The sequence below is a fragment of the Pogoniulus pusillus genome, chromosome 4 (genome assembly GCF_015220805.1).
Source record: "Pogoniulus pusillus isolate bPogPus1 chromosome 4, bPogPus1.pri, whole genome shotgun sequence".
Taxonomy (NCBI): Eukaryota; Metazoa; Chordata; class Aves; order Piciformes; family Lybiidae; genus Pogoniulus; species Pogoniulus pusillus.
Genome location: NC_087267.1, coordinates 22,181,736 through 22,201,379, shown reverse-complemented (window position 1 = coordinate 22,201,379; position 19,644 = coordinate 22,181,736). Strand labels below are relative to the sequence as shown.

Genomic DNA, 19,644 nt, shown 5'->3' with positions numbered 1-19,644 from the left:
GCCTTATGGGGTTGGCTAAAGGACTGGAAAAGAAATAATTGGCAACGGAAAGGAAAGCCAATTTGGGCTGCTGACTTATGGCAGGACATTGCTACCCGTCTAGAGAAAATCCCTGTAAGAGTACGACACATAGACACTCACATACCCAAAAGTAAAGCTACTGAGGAACATCAGCACAGCCATCAGGCAGATCTAGCTGCCAAGGTGTTTCAGACCGATGTAAATTGTGATTTGGATTTAGATTGGGAACACTGAGGTGAACTGTTCTTAGCCCGGTGGGCCCATGATTCCTCAGGACATCAAGGCAGAGATGCTACCTACCAATGGGCACGGGACAGAGCAATCAACATCTCCATGGACGCTATAACACAAGTTATACATGACTGTGATATTTGTGCTACTATTAAACAAGCCAAGCGTCTGAAGCCCTTGTGGTATGGTGAGCGATGGGCAAAGTACAAATACGGTGAAGCGTGGCAGATTGATTACATCACTCTACCTCGTTCTCGGACTGGAAGGCAATATGTGCTGACCATGGTGGAAGCAAGCACCGGATGGCTGGAAACCTATCCAGTTTCCCGTGCCACTGCACGTAACACCATTTTGGGCTTGGAAAGACAAATCCTGTGGCGACATGGCACTCCAGAAAGAATTGAATCAGATAATGGTACCCACTTTAAAAACAATCTCATAAAATCTTGGGCCAAAGAGCACGGCATTGAGTGGATCTATCACATCCCCTACTATGCACCCGCCTCAGGCAAAATTGAACATTACAATGGCTTGTTGAAAACAACTTTAAAGGCAGTGGGGGGAGAAACCTTAAAGAACTGGGAGAAACATCTAGCCCAAGCCACTTGGGTAGTGAATAGTAGAGGTTCCACCAACCGAGCTGGCCCAGCTCATTCAGAGGTCTTACAAAAGGTAGAAGGTGACAGGGTTCCTGTCATTCGTGAAAAGAATTTGTTGGGCAAGTCTGTTTGGGTATTCTCCCCTTCGGGGGAGGCTACACCTGTCCGAGGGGTGGTTTCTGCTGAAGGACCTGGTCATACATATTGGGTTATGCAGAAAAACGGTAAAATACAATGTGTGCCACAAAAGAATCTGACATTGGCAGAAAGAATGTAGATATGTTGTTATGAGTTCTTTTGCAGATGATTGTGGTGTCCAAGGAAAGCCATGAAGAGCCTGCTACCCATGAGCATGAGCCCTGAGAGTGCCAAGAGTCCTGCTCTGTTCCACTCATTGAAAAAAAAAAGCATTGAGCTAGCCAATGCCTGAGACAGACGGAAATAAGAAGATGAATGACCGAAAATTGAAGAAAGATGCTTGAAGCCTGAAAAAAATGACCATCTACGATACTGATGTTATTCCTAGTTACATAGAATGACTTGATGCTGCAATGGTAAATTATATTAAAGGGATGGATTGTGGCCGTTTGAGCTGATCCTCTAGCTCAGACATAGGGGAGAGATGAACATTCCAGGGATAGGCCACATAAAGGGCAACAATAGATAAATTAATATAATTTCATTGGAGCATCAAGAGCTTAATGTCTAGAAGCACAGTTTGTTCTCCCCCTTCTCCCGCTGGCTTCTGCTGCTGCAGCTTCGCTTATCTTCCCCGGCTGCTGTTTTGGCTACTGCTGCTTCTGCTGCTTCGCCGCCGCTTGACCCCCTCCCCATCTCCCTTAAGGTTATTGTATTGTTTTCTTTTTTTTTTTTTCCCTTCCTTCCTTCTCTAATTATTATTTCTCTTTACATTGTTATACTTATATTATAAGAAAATACAATTTCATCTTTCCCTGACTTTCAAAAAGTAGGGGGGTTTGTGTTGTGAATTTCTTCCCGGGGGAGGGATCAGCCCAAACCCGGGACAACAACTTCCTCCTTATGTCCACTCTAAATCTTCCCACCTTCAGCTTTGCTCCATTCCTCCCAGTCCTGGCACTCCCTGATATCCTAAAAAGTCCCTCCTCAACTTTTTGTAGCCCCCTTTCAGATCTTGGAAGGCCACAAGAAGGTCACCTGGGAGCCTCCTCTTCTCCAGACTCAGCCCCAACTCTTTAATTGCGGTGCCCAATACTCAACACAACTCTTACCTCTCGGTTATCAACAACCTCTCTGAAATCCAGACTGAGACTAACTCGTAACATATCTGGGCATATCTGGATAGAGTCTTTCAGTCTGTCCTCATCGCAGAGCTGCTCCAGCCCTCTGAGCATCCTCATGGCCCTTCTCTGGACATGCTCCAGCATCTCCAAATCCCTCTTGTCATAGTGGCTCCAGAACTGGATGCAGTATTCCAGATGGGGTCTCAGCAGTGCGCAGTAGGGGGGCATAATCACCTCCCTTGACCTGCTGGCCACACTTATGATGCAGCCCAGGCTCTGGTTGGCCCTCTAGGCTGCAAGTGCACACTGCTGGCTCATGTTGAGCTTCTGGTCCAGCAGCACCCCCAGGTTCCTTTCCTCAGGGCTGCTTTCCAGCAGGAGTACGTTTCAGGAGTACATAATCAACAGGAGTACATTTAGATAGATAGATAGATAGACCTTATGAGACCTTTCATAGTTTTGAGCCAACATTTTTTTTCTTCCATGGCCTTGATGATGATAAGTTTGCAATAAATCTTAGACTTGCCATCGATTCAGGTGCTGATGTATTTTAGTGTTAAGGCATGAAAAATAGAAAACCTCTCCTTGGAGAAGCTTGAATTTTATTCACTGTATATATTTCCACTAGAAGACAGGAGAAAAAAAGACCAACCCTAAACCATAGTCTATTCTTAAAGTCCTGCTTTAATGTACATGACAGGCTGAAAGAAATATTTCCTCTATTTTCCTTCATGTGCTGACAGAAAAGCAAACCAGACCTTCCAGGTTTTATTCCAGTTGACTGTGTGCTGAGTTTTCCTATTGAGACAAGAAGCCCCAAGTCAACTCTGCAAAAGAGAAAAGACACCAAAAGATAAATATCTCCTGAATAATTCAGATCCAGTTTATTGAAAACCCTCCACTCCTGATATTGATTGGGAAAACTTTGTAAGATGGAGTATAGACTTGCTGAGGAAAGGATCATGAAGGAAGCAAATCTGTTTGTCATCTGCACGGCAATACTCAGCCACTTGAGTAATGTAACCAAGGAGCGTGATGATACAGACGTAGAACAATGCAGGGCCAAGAAGAATGTCCTGTGGGACATCAGCTGTGAGTGTAAAACGACTTGATTGAGGATGGTTGTACTAAATAACCAATGAATGGCCAGGCAAAAAGCATGTGAGCTTTAAACACAACATGTTAGCTTCGGTGACACAGCTAGGATACAAAGAATAAGCGATGGTGATTGTGAGGACTCACAATATGAGACTGATATCATTTCTTCAGAGCAAATACTGAGGTGTATTCATGGGCACATGAACCTTGATCTTTTCAGGTGGTTAACCAAATGACACTCCAGCAGACAGTTCATTGATTCATAGAATGGTTTAGGTTGGAAGGGACCTTAAAGATGATCTGGTTCCAATCCTTCTCTGAAGAGATCTCATTGCCCTCTGCCTCTGAAAGGAGATTGGAGTGAGGCTGATGTTGGTGTCTTCCCTCCAGTAACCAGCAACAGAAGGAGAGGAAATGGGTTTGAGTTGTGCCAGGGGAGGTTTAAGTTGGACAGGAGGAAAAACTTCTTGAGTGAGAGATTGGTGAGGGCTTGGAACAAGCTGTCCAGGGAGATTGTGGAGTCACCATCCCTAAAAGCATGTAGATGTGGTGCTTCAGGATGTAGTTCAGTGCTCATGGTAGTTGGGTTATATTTGGACTTGATGACCTTGAAGTTCTTCTTCAACCTTAATGATTCTACAATCTTTTAAAGAGAAGGTCACTTTGGAGCCTGCCACAGAAGTTGGTTAGTCATTATGCTTGCCTACTGTTGACTTAGTTGGAGTTGACATCTTAAAACCTTATTACTGTATTCTATTCAGTAATCCCCAAATGCACTGTTGTCACTATTTTGTGTTTCAGAACAAGAGCCAAGGACTGAGTTTTGTCCGTATACATGCACCTTGGCAAGTACTCAGTCGAGAAGCTGAACTCCTTAAAATCAAAGTGCCCACTAAAAAGGTAAGCATCTTCCATGTCCTGTCAACTACTTGCATGATTGAAGGGACAGAGATCCGAATTAATTGTCAGCCTTCTGTTATCACATTATACTGCTTAGGCTTTATTCTTTTGCATTACTATTTATTTGGAGATGATTTAATATTCAGATTCATTTTTGAATGGGTTTTCTGCACTCAGAAGTGTGATCACAGAGGTGGATTTTAAGGAGGGCTTGAAAAGCTGGGAAGGCAGCAGCTACCTTGCTTTATGTCAAGTTCCTCACATTAGTGTAAGCTCCACCATTAGTAAGTTTGCAGATGGCACCAAATTGGGAGCAAACATTGATCTCTTGGAAGATAGAAGGACTCTGCAGAGGGACCTTGACAAGCTGTATAGATGGGCAGAGTTCAATGGCAGAGGATTTAACAAGAGTAAGTGCAAGATTCTGCACTTTAGCCACAACAACCCCATGCAGCAGTACAGGCTGGAGATAGAGTGGCTGGAGAGCAGCCAGACACAGAGAAACCTGGGAGCACTGTTTGACAGCTGAGCATGAGCCAGCAATGTGCCCAGGTGGCCAAGAAGGCCAATGGCATCCTGGCCTGGAGCAGGAATAGTGTGGCCAGCAGGACCAGAGAAGTCCCTCTGCCCCTGTACTCAGCACTGGTTAGGCCACACCTTGAGTGCTGTGTCCACTTTTGGGCTCCTCAATTCATAGAATCATAGAATCATAGAATCAACCAGGTTGGAAGAGACCTCCAAGATCAGCCAGTCCAAACTAGGACCCAGACCTACCCAGTCAACTAGACCATGGCATTAAGTGCTCCATCCAGGATTTGCTTGAACACCTCCAGAGACTGTGACTTCACCACCTCCCTGGGCAGCCCATTCCAATGCCAATCACTCTCTCTGGCAAGAGCTTCCTCCTAACATCCAGCCTTGACCTCCCCCAGCACAACTAGAGACTGTGTCCCCTTGTTCTGTTGCTTTGTTCTCCTTTCTATACTGATGGATGTGTAGACCCTTCCTAGAAATAGAACTACATACTTTACTCCTCTCTTTGATCTCTTCCCAGCTTTGTTCCTTTCATGCCTCATTTTGAGTACCTCTCCTATGAGGACAGGCTGAGAAAGTTGTGGTTGTTCAGTCTGGAGGAGAGAAGGCTCTGATGAGATCTTATTGTGGCCTTCCAGTGTCTGAAGTGGGGTATAAGAAAGCTGGGGAGGGACTTTTTAGGGTGTCAGGCCGTGATAGGACTAGGGGGAATGGACCCAAGCTAGAGGAGGGTAAATTCAGATTAGACATTAGGAAGTTCTTCATCATGATGGTGGTGAGACACTGGAACAGGCTGCCCAGGGAGGTGGTGAACACTTGATCCCAAGAAGATTTTAAGGCCAGGCTGAATGTGACTCTGAGCGACCTGATATAGCATGAAGTGTCCCTGTCCATGGCAGGGGGCTTGGAACTGGATGATCTTTGTGATGCTTTCCAGCCCTGGCAATGCTGTGGATATTTCTCTTTTTCTTTCCTCATGGGAAATTTGCTTTTCAATATTTAAACAGGGATATGGCAAATTCTAGCCTTTAAACAACAAAATACAACAAAACAAGTGGATTTTGGGGAGTGCCATGCTAATGTACAGTGTTTTATTTACCTAGATGTATGAAATTACAGAAGAAGGAGGAATACTCAAAGCGTTAAATGGAATCTGGTGCAAGCTGACTGAACCTCTGCAACCCCAGGTGCCACGACAAGAAAACACCAACATGAAAAACTTGTCTTATCCATTTTCTAGAGAGAAAATCTATTTGTGAGTACTTCAAATTCTGAAAAGAAATCAAATAAGCTGTACCTTTTTGGTTTTTTTCCTGTTGGTCAGTTTTTCTAGCTCCGTTTCAGTAAAAATCCAGAAATTCATTGAATATTTCTGGAAATTCTGAGGAAATATCCAAGCTGTCATATTACTCCTGGATTATATTTCCAAGTGATGAAAGCATATAGAATCATGGAATTGTAGAATGGTTTAAGTTGGAAGGGACCTCAAGGATCATCCAGTTCCAACCCCCTGCCGTAGGCAGGGACACCTCCCACTAAAATAGGTTGCTCAAGGCCTCATTCAGCCTAGTCTTGAACACATCCAGGAAAGGAGCATCCACAACCTCCCTGGGCAACCTGTGTCAGTGTCTTGCCACCCTTACTGTAAAGAAGTTTAAATCTTCCCTCTTCAAATATAAACCTATTACCTCTCATCCTGTCATTACAAGACCTTGTCAATAGTCCCTCAGCCTTCCTCTAGGCCCCCTTCAGATACTGGAAGGCCACTACAAGGTCTCCTCAAAGCTTTCTCTTGTCCAGACTGAAGAGCCCCAACTCTTGTAGCCTGTCCTCATAGTAGAGCTGCTGCTGCAGCCCTCTGAGCATTTTTGTGGCCTCCTCTGGACTCACTCCAACAGTTCCATGTCCCTCTTGTGTTGGGGGCTCCAGAAGTGCACACAGTACTCCAGGTGCGGTCTGATGAGAGCAGAGTAAAGGGGCAGAATCCCCTCCCTTGCCCTGCTGGCCACACTGGTTTTGATGCAGCCCAGCACACAGTTGCTCTCTGGGCTGCATGTGCACAGTGCAGGCTCATGTTGAGGTTTTCATCAACCCAGACCCCCAGGTCCTTTTCCTCAGGGCTGCTTTCAGCTATTTGTCACCCAGCCTGTATCTGTGCTTGGGATTGTGCCAACTCAGGTGCAGGACCTTACACCTGGCCTTGTTGAATGTGATGAGGTTGGCCTGAGCACACCTCTCCAGCCTGTCCAGGTCCCTCTGGATGGATCCTTTCCCTCTATCAAGTTGACTGTGCCACACAGCTTGGTGCCATCTGTAAGCTTGCAGAGTCTGCACTTGATTCCTCTGTCCATGACACTGACAAAGATGTTAAACAGCACTGGTCCCAGTACTGACCCCTGAGGGACATCACTTGTCACTGGTCTTCAGGTGGACATTGTGCCATTGATAGCCACTCTCTGCATACAACCATGCAGCCAATTCCTTACCCAGCAGTGTTCCACCCATCAAGTCCCTGTTTTTTTCAGTTTGGTGACCAGGAGGTCATGTGGGACAGAGTCAAATGCCTTGCTCAGGTCCATCTAGATGAACATCTGCCAAAAACTAAATTGAGGGAAGGTCAGGTAAATAGACTTATAGGAAATGAATTTGCACTGGCAATCAGTTCAGTTTCAGCAAGTTAACAGAAATCAAAGTTGCAGAGATTTTTCTGCTAGGGTTCTTCTGCTAAGGCACTGCAAAAAGTGCAATTGTAAAAATCCTACCACTAAACTCCTGATTATTTGGTTAAAGGTATTACTATTTGGCAAAAAAAAGGAAAGAGATAGGAGAATGATATTTTCTCTATTTACAGATTTATTATAATCATTAGAATTTGACTAATAACAGGTTACCTAGGGAGGTCATTGAGGCCTCTTTCCTGGAGTTATTCAAGGTGAAGGGCTCTGAGCAGCCTGATTAGCTGAGGATGTCCCTGCTGACTGAGGGGAGGTGGGGAGCGGGGTTTGGACTAGATGAGCTTTGGAGGTCCTTTCCAACCCTGGAGAAGAGGAGGCTCTGAGATGACCTCATTGTGGCCTTTCAGTATCTGAAGGGAGCCTACAAAAAAGATGGGGAGGGACTTTTCAGGCTATCAAGTAGTGATGGGTCTAGGGAGAGTGGAGCAAAGCTGGAGATGGGTAGGTTCAGAGTGGATGTGAGGAGGAAGTTGTTGAGCATGAGAGTGGTGAGAGCCTGGCATGGGTTGCTCAGGGAGGTGGTTGAGACCCCATGGCTGGAGGTGTTTAAGGCCAGGCTGGCTGAGGCTGTGGGCAGCCTGCTCTAGGGTAGGATGTTCCTGGACATGGCAGGGGGTTGGAACCACATGGTCCTTGTGGTCCCTTTCAACCCTGACTGATTCTATGAACCCAAACCATTCTCTGAGGTAAAGGGTTGGACTTGATGATCTGTGAGGTCTCTTCCAACCTTGGTGATACTGTGATACTGTGATAAGCAATGAATTATTGAGATCTACCCTTTGACTCAGAATAAGACTTAGAATCGTAAAATCAGTCAGAGTTGGAAAGGACTGCAAGGATCATCTAGTTCCAACACCTCCTGCCATGGGCAGGGACAGCTTACACTAGATCAGGCTGTGTAAGCCTCATCCAGCCTGGCCTTAAACGCCTCCATGGATCCCCATCCACCTCCCTGGGCAATCTGTTCCAGGGTCTCATCACCCTCATGCTAAAGAACTTCTTCCTAACATCCAGTCTGAATCTACCCATTTCCGGCTTTGTTTCCTTTCCTCTAGTCCTGTCACTACCTGGCACCCTAAAAAGTCTCTCCCCAGCTTTCTTGTAGGCCCCCTGAAGATATGGAAGGCCACTGAAACTTCAGGAGTCAAGTATGACTCCTTTTTTCCCCATGACTCTCTTGTTGTTTTTCTAACTGATAAATAAAGCACAGTAATAAATACAATGATCCACCAGGTCATTTCATGTCCTCTCTGACAATTTTCATTAGGATCGAATCCAAGTCAGATTGGTTGAGGGGAAGAAACTGGGAAACTTAATTTCACAATGATGATTTTAATGTTTAAGGTAATGTATAATTAAGTCAAGGAGTTGTGGTCGATGAGATGGAGTCCAGTTGGAGGCCTGTAGTTAGTGGGGCCCTTCAGGAATCAGTACTGGGACCAGTTCTAAGCAATTAAAGACATGGACAAGGGTACAGAGTGCACTGTCAGCAAGTTTGCTGATGACACCTGACACTTCAGGTGGAGTGGCTGCCACACCTGAAGGCTATGTGACACCAGAAGGATATTCAGCCAGACTTGGACAGTCTGGAGGGATGAAGAGAGAGAAATTTAATGAAGTTCAACAAGGGCAAGTGTAGAGTTTTGCACCTGGGAAAGAACAAGCCTATGGATCTGCAGAGTTTGGAGACTGACTGTTGAAAGACAGCAAAGGGGAAAAGAATCTGGGCATCCTAGTGGATAGCAGGATGACCATGAGCCAGCAATGTACTCTTGTGACCAAGAAGGCCAACACCATTCTGGAGTGTATTAGAAGGGCTGTGGCTAGTAGGTCAAGAGATGTTTTCCTGCTTTGTCTTGGTGAGGCCATATCTCAAATATCGGACCCAGTTCTGAGCCCTTAAATTCAAGAAGGACCTCAGGGAACTGCTTGAAAGAGTCCAGCACAGAACCACAAAAATGATGGAGTGGAATATCTCCCTTACACAGAGTGACTGAGGAGATGGGTTTTTTTTTAGCTTGGAGCGGAGAAGATATTTATAAAGATGTACAGGGTGAGTTCTTGCCTCAGTTGTAATTTAAATTCCCAGAGACTCAAATATATTTGGTAAAACCAGATAACAATTTATAGAGTGCCCTTCGTCTTCCCCCTTCTTTCCCAAAAGAAAGGAATTAGATGTAGAGAGAGGAAAAGATAAGCACACTCAAATAAATAATCTCACTCTGATTTGGATGTCAAAAAGAAGAAAAGTATAACAATAAATTTAAAAGGTATCTGAGGAAGGGAAGTTAAAAAGGTATAGGGAAGGGAAAAAACAAATACAAAATGTGTAAACGCAACCAGATTTGTTGATGATGATGGCTTTGTCCACCTCGTGGGTGACGGCCACGTGGTAAAACAAAGAGAAACCAGGGACAGGATGATGATGCTGGTAAGCAAGGAGGCAGGGAGTGCAGAGAGAGAGAGAATAGGAAGTTCCCCTGCTTTTATAAACCTTTAGGCAGGAAGGGGGAGTGGGCTAACCGTCACCTGGGGAGGGGTCAAGACCACCTAGAGTCAGGTTCAAGGTCAGTCCTCCTGGAGGGTTAACCCTGTACAATGCTATAAGGATGGAGCCAGGCTCTGCTGGGTGATGCCAAATGCTGGGACAAGGGGCAATAGGTGGAAGCTGAGGTGCAGGAAATGCTATAGAAACATGAGGAGGAATTTTTTCCTTGTGAGGGTGACACAGCCCTGGCACAAGCTGCCCAGCGGGTTGTGGAGTCTCCCTGTCTGGAGGTATTCAAAACCCACGTGGATGTGTTCCTATGTGATCTGGTATAGGTGATCCTGCTCTGGCAGTGGGGTTGGACTGGATGAGCTTTAGAGGTCCCTTCCAGCCCCTGACATTCTGTGATCCTATGATAATTCCAGTGGAACGGTTATTTGCAAGCAAGTGAAATGCTGGCTTGTTAGTCACCTGGAAAAAAAAGTAATGAAGTTAATAACATAACCTCAGAACCTGGCAGTGTTGAGGGCATAGTTACAGGGAAAAGATGAAATCGTCATCTTGTGTAAACAATAGACAAACTCTCCTTATCCAAAAGGTATTTTGTGTTAGTCAATACTTTTTCATTTTTATGCCCACCATCACTGCAATCCAGGAGGAACTCTGAATGACTACATCTTAAATAACCTGCCCTCTTATCATAGATTCATAGTACGGTTTGGGTTGGAAGTGACCTCCAAAGGTCATTTAGTTCAATCCCCTTTGCAGTCAGCAAGGGCATTCCAAATTAGAACAGGTTGTCCAGAGCCCTGTTGAGCTTCACCTTGAATATCTCCAGGTTTGGGGCCCCAGACACATTTCTGGGTAACCTGTTGCAATATTCCACTATCTCCATGTACATGGCTGTACTATTTCATCTATGTTGCCTTTAAACATCCACTTTTGTCTCACTTGCTGTGGTTTACAAGTGAATTTTAAATCAGAATATTTGAAGTTATCTTATTGCTACTATGACTGGGAGGATAAAACTACTTTGGAGGTCTCTTCCAACCTGATTGATTCTATGATTCTATAATTCTATGATTTTAGGGATTTATTTGTTTGGGTGTTTGGGTTTTTGTTGGGTTGTGGTTTGGTTTGTTTTTTTTTTTTTTGTTGTTGTTGTTATTGTTTCATTTGTTTTGTTTTAACTGTCCTTTTTTTTCCCTCTCAATGTTTTAGGTATAACATTAAAGACAAAGACACCTTTTTTGACAACGCCACCCGCAGCCGTATAGTAAGTAAAGAAAAGTTACTTTCTTATTGACTTTTTGTGCTGAATGGGATTTGGCAGGGAGTGGTGCTGACTACTTTGCTAATATCAGTTTCTGCATGTCTTTGTTGCTGCAGAGTTCAAAGCAGTGATAAGTATAACAGAAACACCCTTGTTGGAGGTGCTCGGGGGTCCAGGAGTAGGGGGTATTGTGCAAGGAAGTATTTCTACTGACTCCTCTCAGTTGTTCAAATCTACTTCTAAGCCTTGCTTTCTAGTCTTTAACTAGATCTTATTCACAAATTAATGAGAACACTAAGCTGGAAAAGACCTTTAAGATCATTGAATCCAACCATAACCCAATTACCATGACCACTAAGCCATCTCCTGAAGCACCACATCTACAGCTTCCAGAACACTTCCAGGAATGGTGACTCCACCATCTCCCTGGGCAGCCTGTTCCAACTCCTCACCACTCTCTCACTAAAGAAGGTTTTCCTCATGTCCAATCTAAACTTCCTCTGGCACAACTCAAACCCATTTCCTCTCGTCCTGTCACTGATTACTGGGGAGAAGAGACCAACACCAGCCTTGCTCCAACCTCCTTTCATGTAGCCATAGATAACAATAAAGATCTTCCCTCAACCTTCTCTTCTCCACACTAAACAATCCCAGCTCCCTCAGCTTCTCCTCATATTACGTCCACCAAACCCCTCCCTAGACTCCCTGCACCCTCCAGCCCCTCAATGTCTTTCTTATCCTGTGGCACTGTCAAGGTCCAGAGAACAGAGATTTAGAATATCTCTGTCCAGAGGAGCATGAGCTGTTCTTATAGATTTCTGTGGTGTGTAAACAAGACTAAGTATCACCACAAAACTATTTATTAAAGGGAAAAGTTGAACAAAACAAAGGGAGAGAGAGAGAGAGAGAAGGGGAGAGAAAGATAATGATGAAGAAGAAGAGAAGAAGCAGGGAAGGAAAAGAGCTGGGATCATATCACCATCAGTGACAGATGGGAGGGGAGAGAGAATTGGGTGCGTGGCCCAGGGATGATCTGTGGAGTACATCAGGGGTTCTGGTGGGTGACAGCTCTGGTGGTGCTGCTGATGGTGGTGCAGGTCTGGAGATCCACACTTGGTTGTCTGGTGGAGGTGCACCCTTGGTAAGCCTTTTCTCTTCGGGGTAGCTGACTTAAGATGGACACATCCTGGACGTTGAGGCTGAAGTCCAGGAATTTCCAAGACATTGTCTGTTGATTTGCATCCCTGAGCTTTCGGCCAAGCACCTAATCTGAGTCCCAGAGGTTAACAAAGGCAATCTTTGCCTTTGTTGATTAGGGAGGGACAATGCAATCTTTATCTTTGTTGATGAACAACAGAGAGGATTTAGACTCTCACAGGCACCCAGAACTGAACCCATCACTCAAGCTGTGGCCTCACCGGGGCTGAGTAGAGAGGCACTATCACTATCCTGCTCCTGCTGTGGACACATTGGGTTTGGTACAGGCCAGGATGCCATTGACCTTGGCCTTCTAGGCACACTGCATCTTGTATGTGTTTCTCAGCTCCTTCTAGCTCTTCAGCAGCCTGGTAAGGCAAGATTTCTCTTTACATATGCAATGCCAACTCCTCCCTAACATGCTATGTCCATACACAGAACAAGCATCCTCACAGTTCACTTTATGTGCATTCTGGTGTTATATGTCCAAATACAAAAGCTAAAAGTTTCTTTTTAATTCTTTTCTTTCTTTCCCCAAATCAGATTTGAATGTGATTTTCTTTAGTGTAAAACTGACATTCTGCCTCAAGTCCTTACATTTCATATATTTTATGTGACTCAGCAGGATTTAACCTACAAATCTTCGGGCAGGTAATCCACTTGTAAGACTTATCATAGCTTTGTCAAGTGTTAACTTGTGGCCTCCAGCCATGAATTTATAGAGGACTGAAACGTATGACTTAAATAGGTGTGGAAAGGAACTCTACAGAAAGCTCTAAAGTTTTGATTTTATTGCTAGCCCCATGATGAAAACACTGCTAACAGCCAAACTGTCACTGTTCTTTTCCACAGGTACGTGAAATCCTGAAGCGCACCCCCGCAAAGGCCAGAAACAGCATGGGTAAGAAGCAGGAAGATACTTATAGGTTGTTTGGAAAGGAATAGAATATTTCTTTTTTATTAAACATTTTTTTTCCTATAGCAGAACAGAAAAATATGCTGGGAGACTTCAATAAAAAATGGAGATTGAAACAAATGCTTTGTTTTATTTTCTGAGGAATAAAATCAGACTTTCTGCTCCTTGGCTTCACAGAATCACTGAACCACAGAATATATCTGGTTGGAAGAGACTTTCGAGATCATTGTGAGGTCTCCTTCTCTGGAGACTTTCAAGGCCTGTCTGGATGTGTTCCTCTGTGATCTTGTGTATTGTCCTGCTCTGGCAGAGGAGGTTGGACTCGATGGTCTCTTTGGGTCCCTTCTCACCCCTAACATCCTGTGACCCTGTGATCATCCAGTTCAGCCTTTGACTCAGCACTGAAGAGTCAGCATTAACATTTCACTAACATCTCACTGACAGGACACTGATTGGACAGGGCTGGGTGATAGGTTGGACTGGATGATCTTGGAAGTCTCCTCCAACCTGGCTGATTCTATGATTCTATGAATCATTCCAAAATCTATTATCATTATTAATTGATCTGCTTCTGAAAATTTGGATGAAAGCTGTATTGTATTATTTCTCCCAGGAGCAGATTTTCCTGGCCATTTGAACCTAGTGGTCACCTGATCTAGTGTGAGGTGTCCCTGCCCTTGGCAGGGGGGTTGGAACTGGATGACCTTTGAGGTCCTTTCCAATCCTGACAATTTGTGATTAATGGAATAAAAACCTAATTTAAGTTCTGCAAACGAAGAAGTGTTGTTCCAAACTCAGAAGGATCAACAGAGATATTGATATGAGGAAGGGTAGAAAAGCCAGCCCTTGATGCAGTGAAAACAAGACCCGGTCTCATATGAGTCAATAGAGAATAAGAGTTCCTTCAATAATAAACTTCTCTGAAACATTTTTTACTTTCATTTTTTTTATTGTTGTTTGAGTGTGCCAGTGGAGCTCCATGGTTCCAATCATTATCAGGCTTCAAGAAGCACTTGCCAGATGCTTTCCAGTCACATGCCTCTGTGCTGGCAGGATGACAAAGTGGTCTTTGTACCATACTTGTTCACTCAAGAGAAAAAAAAGCCTCTATGTAAACAAGCCTTTCTATGACAAGATGTTTCCCATAGCCATGTACTTCTAGCTTGGTAGATTTTCATCCTGACATGATTTTGAGTATTTTTAGTAGAACAGCTCCAGTATCCTTTGTGCTGTTGTGAAATGAATTCTGTAATTATTTCTTCTGTTTAACTGTGACAATATGTTGACCAATTCTGTGTTTTGTTTTGTTTTTTTTCCTTCTCTTTTAGGTATCAGCACATTAATAGCAAACAATGTTTATGATGCAGCATATCCACTCCATGATGTATGTATTTAATGTTCAAAATGTAGTTCTCTAATGGTGTCTCTTAGTAGTGCATGGATATCGATGGCTATTGCTTGTGAAAATCACAGAATCATAGAATGGTTTGGGTTGGAAGGGAAATCCAAAGGCCGGCTAGTCCAACCCCTCTGACGTCAGCAGGGATGTTGTCCATTAGATCAGGTTCCCCAAGCCCTTTTGAGCTTACCTTATTATCTCATAGAATCATAGAATCAGTCAGGGTTGGAATGGACAACAAGGATCATCTAGTTCCAACTCCACTGCCATAAACAGGGACACCCTACCCTAGATCAGGCTGTCCACAGCCTCATCCAGCCTGGCCTTAAACGCCTCCAGGCATAGAGTCTCAATTGCCTCCCTGGGCAACCCATGCCAGGCTCTCACCACTCTCATGCTCAACAACTTCCTCCTCATGTCCAGGCTGAATCTCCCCACCTCCAGTTTTGCTCCATTCCCCCTAGTCCTGTCACTCCCTGACAGCCTGAGAAGTCCCCCCCTAGATTTTTTTGTAGGCCCCCTTGAGATCCTGGAAGGCCACAAGAAGGTCACCTGGAAGCCTTTTCTTCTCCAGACTGAACAGCCCCAGCTCCTTCAGTCTGTCCTCACAGGAGAGGTCTCCAGCCCTCTGATCATCCTCATGGCCTCTCCAAGGATGGGGCCTCAGATACCTCCCTGTTCCAGAGTTCCACCACCCTCATGCTAAATAATTTGTTCCTAACATCGAATCTATATATCCTCTTCTCCATTATGAAGCCATTGCCTCCCATCCTACCACTGCAGGTCTTTGAAGCAGTCTCTCTATACCCTTCTTATAGGTACTGCTCTTAGGTCTGCCTGGAGCCTCCTATTCTCCAGCTCCCTCACCCTGTCCTCATAACAGAGCTTCTCCAGCTCCCTAATCGTTTTGGTGACCCTCCTCTGGCCCTGCTCCATCAGGTCCATGTCCTTCCTGTGCTGACAGCTCCAGAGCTGGACACAGCACTGCAGGCGAGATCTCAGCAGAGCAAAGTGACAAAATCACTCCTCTGCATCTCGAATACAAAAATGTATTCTAAGTGTGTGAATCCTATATGCAAACTTCTGTAAATATCTTTCAGGTTGTGACCCAAAAGTAAAGTGAAGGATGTAGGAACAGCTGAGCAAACTTCTATTGAATTATATATATTTTTTTTATCAGTTATTAAATCACATTCTTTCTCTAGGGTGAATATGAAGGCCAGAATGGTGACATGAATGAAAGAAAGGTAAAATACACTGCAAAATCAATTTCATATTAGATATAATAATCAATGAAGTAAATTATGTTTGGGGTTTTTTTTTACAAATACATGTATTTTTTACATTATTTATTTCCCTTTATTTCTGAATAAAGGGCTCACAGGATGTTAGGGGTTGAAAGGGACTCAAGGAAATCATTGAGTCCAAACCCCCTGCCACAGCAGGACAATACTATTTAACACAGATCACACAGGAACACATCCAGACAGGCCTTGAAAATCTCCAGAGAAGGAGACTCCACAACGTCTCTGGGGAGCCTGTTCCAGAGCTCTGTGACCCTCACAGTAAAGAAGTTCCCCCTTGTGTTGAAGTGGAACCTCTTTTGCTGCAGCTTACACCCATTGCTCCTTGTCCTACCCCAGGGAGCAAGTGAGCAGAGCCTGTCCCCTCTCTCCTGGCCATCCCTCAGATACTTATAAACATTTATCAAATCCCCTCTCAGTCTTCTCTTGTCCAGACTAAGCAGCCCCAGGTCTCTCAGCCTCTCCTCATCAGCCATGCCCTCCAGTCCCCTCATCATCCTTGCAGACCTCTACTGGACCCTCTCCAGCAGATCCCTGTCCCTTTTAAACTGGGGAGCCCAAAAGTGAACACAGTATTCAAGATGAGGTCTCACCAGGGCAGAGTAGAGGGGAAGAAGAACCTCCCATGATCTGCTGGACACACTCTTCCTAATCCACCCCAGGATGCCATTGGCCTTCTTGGCCACAAGGGCACATTGCTCTGCCATGGTTAACTTGGTATCCACCAGGACCCCCAGGTCCCTCTCTACAGGGCTGCTTTCCATATATATGTATATATATGTATATATATGTATATATACACACACACACACATACATATATATATATATATATATATATATTCACCACAAGACTTTATGTCTTCTCATGAAGCACTTCAGTGACTTTAATTTGACATTTACATTACAAAATGCTTCAACTTGCCTTTCAAATTCATAGGCAGGATCAAGCTGTTGGTGAGCAAAAGCTGGCAACTGACTTTTAAACCCATTTATTTTCATTAGCTGATGGTAATATGGAACAATCATTGCAAGGAACAAACCCCCATCATTGTATTTTTTATTTCAGTGAAGTTCTAAGCAATTTCTAAACATCTGCTTTGAATTATTTTGTAAATCAAAAGTTGCTGGCTATCAAAAGGCTTCTGAAAATACATCACCCATCAGCTGTCTGAAGAAGAGAATGAACCCATAATAAAAAAACTCTGTGAAGTCAAACTTGTTGAGATATATGCATGCTATTAGAAATGAGAAAACCCATTTAATTACTGTAATTCATTAAGATTAATTCTGGGTTTTTTTTTTTTTTCCTTAGCATTTGCCTTTTTGTTTTGTCTTGAAAAATTTGGGAGATAAAAGAGGAGGTGGGAGAGGAGGAGAGCAGAAAGAAGAAAAAAAAGACTGTTTGGATGCCTAAAATGTTTACTGTGCTAGAAATTAAGTTTCATGTAGTCTTGCCTAATTGCAAACTGCTTATTGAACGGTTTTTTTTTTTTTAAACTCTTAATATCTTTTTATTTAGTGCTTTATAAATGCTTTTAGCCCTGTATTATATGTTGAGACATGTCATCTGTGCTTGAGGTGGAGATAAAGTGCTGTAAATTAGGACAAATATTGTGGTGCTCAAGAGTGTAATTGCCACGAGTGGTTGTTATGTGGGCAGATGAGTTGAAGACTGAGTTTAGAGGTCAGGCAAATAAATTTCTGGCCTTGCAAAGATTTGGAACCCTTATCTCAGTAGTTTTTGGTAAGCACTGATGACATTTAGCCACTAGAGGTCTTCATAGGCCATATAGACTTCCATTTAATAGATGAGCCTTGGTAAGGGAAAGAGACAAAGCTGGAAAACAGACTGCAAAGAAGCTTGTATATTCCTGCCCATAATTTTGGACTTTTGATTGATGAAGAACATTACCTGCTCTGCACTTGCACAATTTTCTTTGAGTGAACTGCTCTGAAAGTAGCTGCATTGTCTCCTGACTCTTAAGGTTAGCAAAATATCAAGAGAAGCTGAAGCGAGCGTTAATTAGTGGAGGAAGATTGGATACTGTGATGTTTTGAGTGTTACCTGCCCCCTCACACTTAAGAAAATCACCCAGACTAGACTCAGTCAAGCTGGATATTAAAGAATGAAGCTTCATATTTACAGCTTAGCACAATATACAAATAGGCATTAAAGAATGAAGCTTTATAGTTACAGCTTAGCACAATATACAAGCAGATATTTACAATCTGTACACCTAGATACAGAAATATACAAGTTAAAAAGGTAATACAGAAACACAGAAGCCCTCCCAGAAACCAGAGTCCCCATGAGGGGCTCCAAACCACCCTTCCACCTTTTCCCACCCCTCTACCTTACCCCAGACTTTGCCTTACTCTCAAGGTGAGTTTGGAGGGTCAGCCAGGGGGATTAGGAAGTAGAAGGATTAGTCAGGCAGCAAGCTAGGGAGAAAAGTCCATGCATTCCAAAAAGCCCAGAGAGAGACTCCCTTATCTATGTTTGGATTCTTGTTCTTATACATCTCAGCAAGCCTGTGAGTGCAGCAGATATCACCATTGTTTCCTTTTCATAGCCTATCATCTAATTCTTCTCATCAATCCTAGCTAGGCTCAAATGAGCATAGGTACTGTGGAATAGGTGGGAAGAGCATCTAAAAGAATTAATGTCTGGAAAAATATTCACCCCATTAGCTGTATTTTCTGCTGCCTCTTTTTTTTTTTTTTTTTTTTTTTTTTTTTTTTTTTTCCTTTTAATTCTACCTATTAGGCTCAGTTATGAAGTGTTAAGCATTAAAAACATAAAAGCTTCTTTCCAGAAATACTTCATTGATTATTCACATATGTCTCTGCTTGTCTAGCTCTTGAATCTGCTGTAGTATTTCTATGCATAACATCATCTGTTTTCTATCTGAATCTAATAGTCTTAGTGTTTAATTTCCTGAAAAGCCCAGATCAGGTTTAAAGGGAAAGGGGGAGGTGGTGTGTGTGTGGGTATTTTAGAGATTTTGGGGTTTTCTCTGCCCCTTTTTATTTTGTCAGCATTAACTTATCTGTATCTTGTATATCAAGTGTCTGTTGTACAAGGCCCATACTCCCAGAAGATGATTTGAGCCCATCTGGGGTACTTCTGCAATAAGGCAGCAGGAATAATTAAGGTTTACATTCCAGTTCATAAGAGAAAAGGTTAAGCCTTATTAACCCTCTATAGGATTTCCTTGGAACAAACACACAGTGAAATGATGCTTTGGTCACATCCTATGAGAGTTAGAAATGTGCAGTCAATGAAATGTTCTCTTTGCCTGAAGGCTGTTGATTGGAGTAAAGGTAGTTCCCTGCTTCAGTACCATTTTTGCTTTAGGGGAAAAAGAAGTCTTTTTAAGAAAGCTGTTGCACAGCAGCAGGGTAATAACTCACTGTTAGGGTAAACACTGACTTGCTCTTTAAGCTCCTAGCCCACTGGCAACTTGTAAAGCTTCATTGCTAGCAATATGTTAGACATGAGGAATACACGAGAGCTTTGTTACCTCTGCTGTTGTCAGATGATGCAGCAGCATCTCCACAATATTAGAAGCAGATTGAGGAGTGTTATTATGAGATTATAGAAAGTACTGCTTTTAAGTGAAGCCGGTAAAGTAGAAGGAACTGTACTATGAATCTCCTCCTAGAATTCCTTTCAATTGATGAA

At 43.5% G+C, this 19,644-nt stretch overlaps 1 protein-coding gene across 1 annotated transcript in view; it reads left to right on the top strand.

Annotated features, from left to right (window-relative positions):
• Window positions 1–19,644, top strand: part of ANO2 (anoctamin 2) — a 246,683-nt gene that overhangs the window by 42,800 nt on the left and 184,239 nt on the right. The window contains 6 exon segments of the mRNA XM_064142873.1: window positions 4,013–4,111; window positions 5,749–5,900; window positions 11,090–11,144; window positions 13,191–13,239; window positions 14,583–14,638; window positions 15,859–15,900. Coding sequence (XP_063998943.1) covers window positions 4,013–4,111; window positions 5,749–5,900; window positions 11,090–11,144; window positions 13,191–13,239; window positions 14,583–14,638; window positions 15,859–15,900 — 453 coding nt within the window.